Source organism: Onychostruthus taczanowskii, unplaced genomic scaffold, assembly GCF_017590055.1.
Source record: "Onychostruthus taczanowskii isolate IOZ18803 unplaced genomic scaffold, ASM1759005v1 scaffold7, whole genome shotgun sequence".
NCBI classification, from domain to species: domain Eukaryota; kingdom Metazoa; phylum Chordata; class Aves; order Passeriformes; family Passeridae; genus Onychostruthus; species Onychostruthus taczanowskii.
The window spans coordinates 8520709-8521428 of record NW_024504786.1 but is presented as its reverse complement, the minus strand read 5'-3'; the positions used below and the strand labels follow the sequence as shown (position 1 = coordinate 8521428).

General features: G+C 64.3%; 1 protein-coding gene across 1 annotated transcript in view; it reads right to left on the bottom strand.

Annotated features, from left to right (window-relative positions):
* Positions 1-383, bottom strand: part of PTCH2 (patched 2) — a 20551-nt gene extending 20168 nt beyond the window's left edge. Inside the window, exon 1 of the mRNA XM_041421673.1 lies at positions 342-383. Within this exon, the coding sequence (XP_041277607.1) occupies positions 342-383 (42 nt within the window). The remainder of the gene's footprint in view (positions 1-341) is intronic.
* Between the last annotated feature and the right edge of the window lie 337 nt (positions 384-720).

Genomic DNA, 720 nt, shown 5'->3' with positions numbered 1-720 from the left:
CGCCGCGGGGGGGAGCGCGGCGGCGGCGGCACCGGGGCACCGGCACGGCCCGCGCCCGGGGCTGCCCCACGCCTCCGGCACCGGCTGCCCCCACAGACAGCCCCGGGGATGGGCGTCCCCCCTGTAAGCGTCCCCCAGGGTGGGTACGCAGCCCCCCGCCAGAGCTGTACCCCCGAGGATGGGCACCCGACAAAGTAAAGCTTTCCCTGCATCTTTCTTCCACAGCGACCCCGCAGAGGGTAGGCAGCCCCCTGGAGATGCCCCAAGGAATGGCATCCCTCCTAAGAGTGTCCCGAGGGCAGGGTGTTGTGCATGCACATAGCCTCTCCTCGAGGGCGCACCCCCCCATAGCCACCCTCCTTGGTCCAGTCATACCCCCACATGCTCCCTCTCCCCAGTGCTGGGCAGACCTCCCCCTCCAGAGCCATCCCAAGGGCCAGGTATCCCCTCCAGGGCCAGGCATCTTTCCACAGCTACTTCCCAAGAGATAGGCAGCCCTCCTAAAGGCTGGATATCCCCCCAAGGGCTTGGCAGCACCCTTATAGCCATATCAAGGGGTAGTCATGTTCTCCCAGTCTGTGCATCTCTCTAACAGCCGTCCCAAGGGATGGGCATCTCTTCTTCAGGGGCCAGGTGTTCTCCCACAAAGGACCAGGCATCCCAATTAATACCTTTTCCCAACAAAATTCACGCCCCCCCCCTTACCCTCCCCACAAAAGC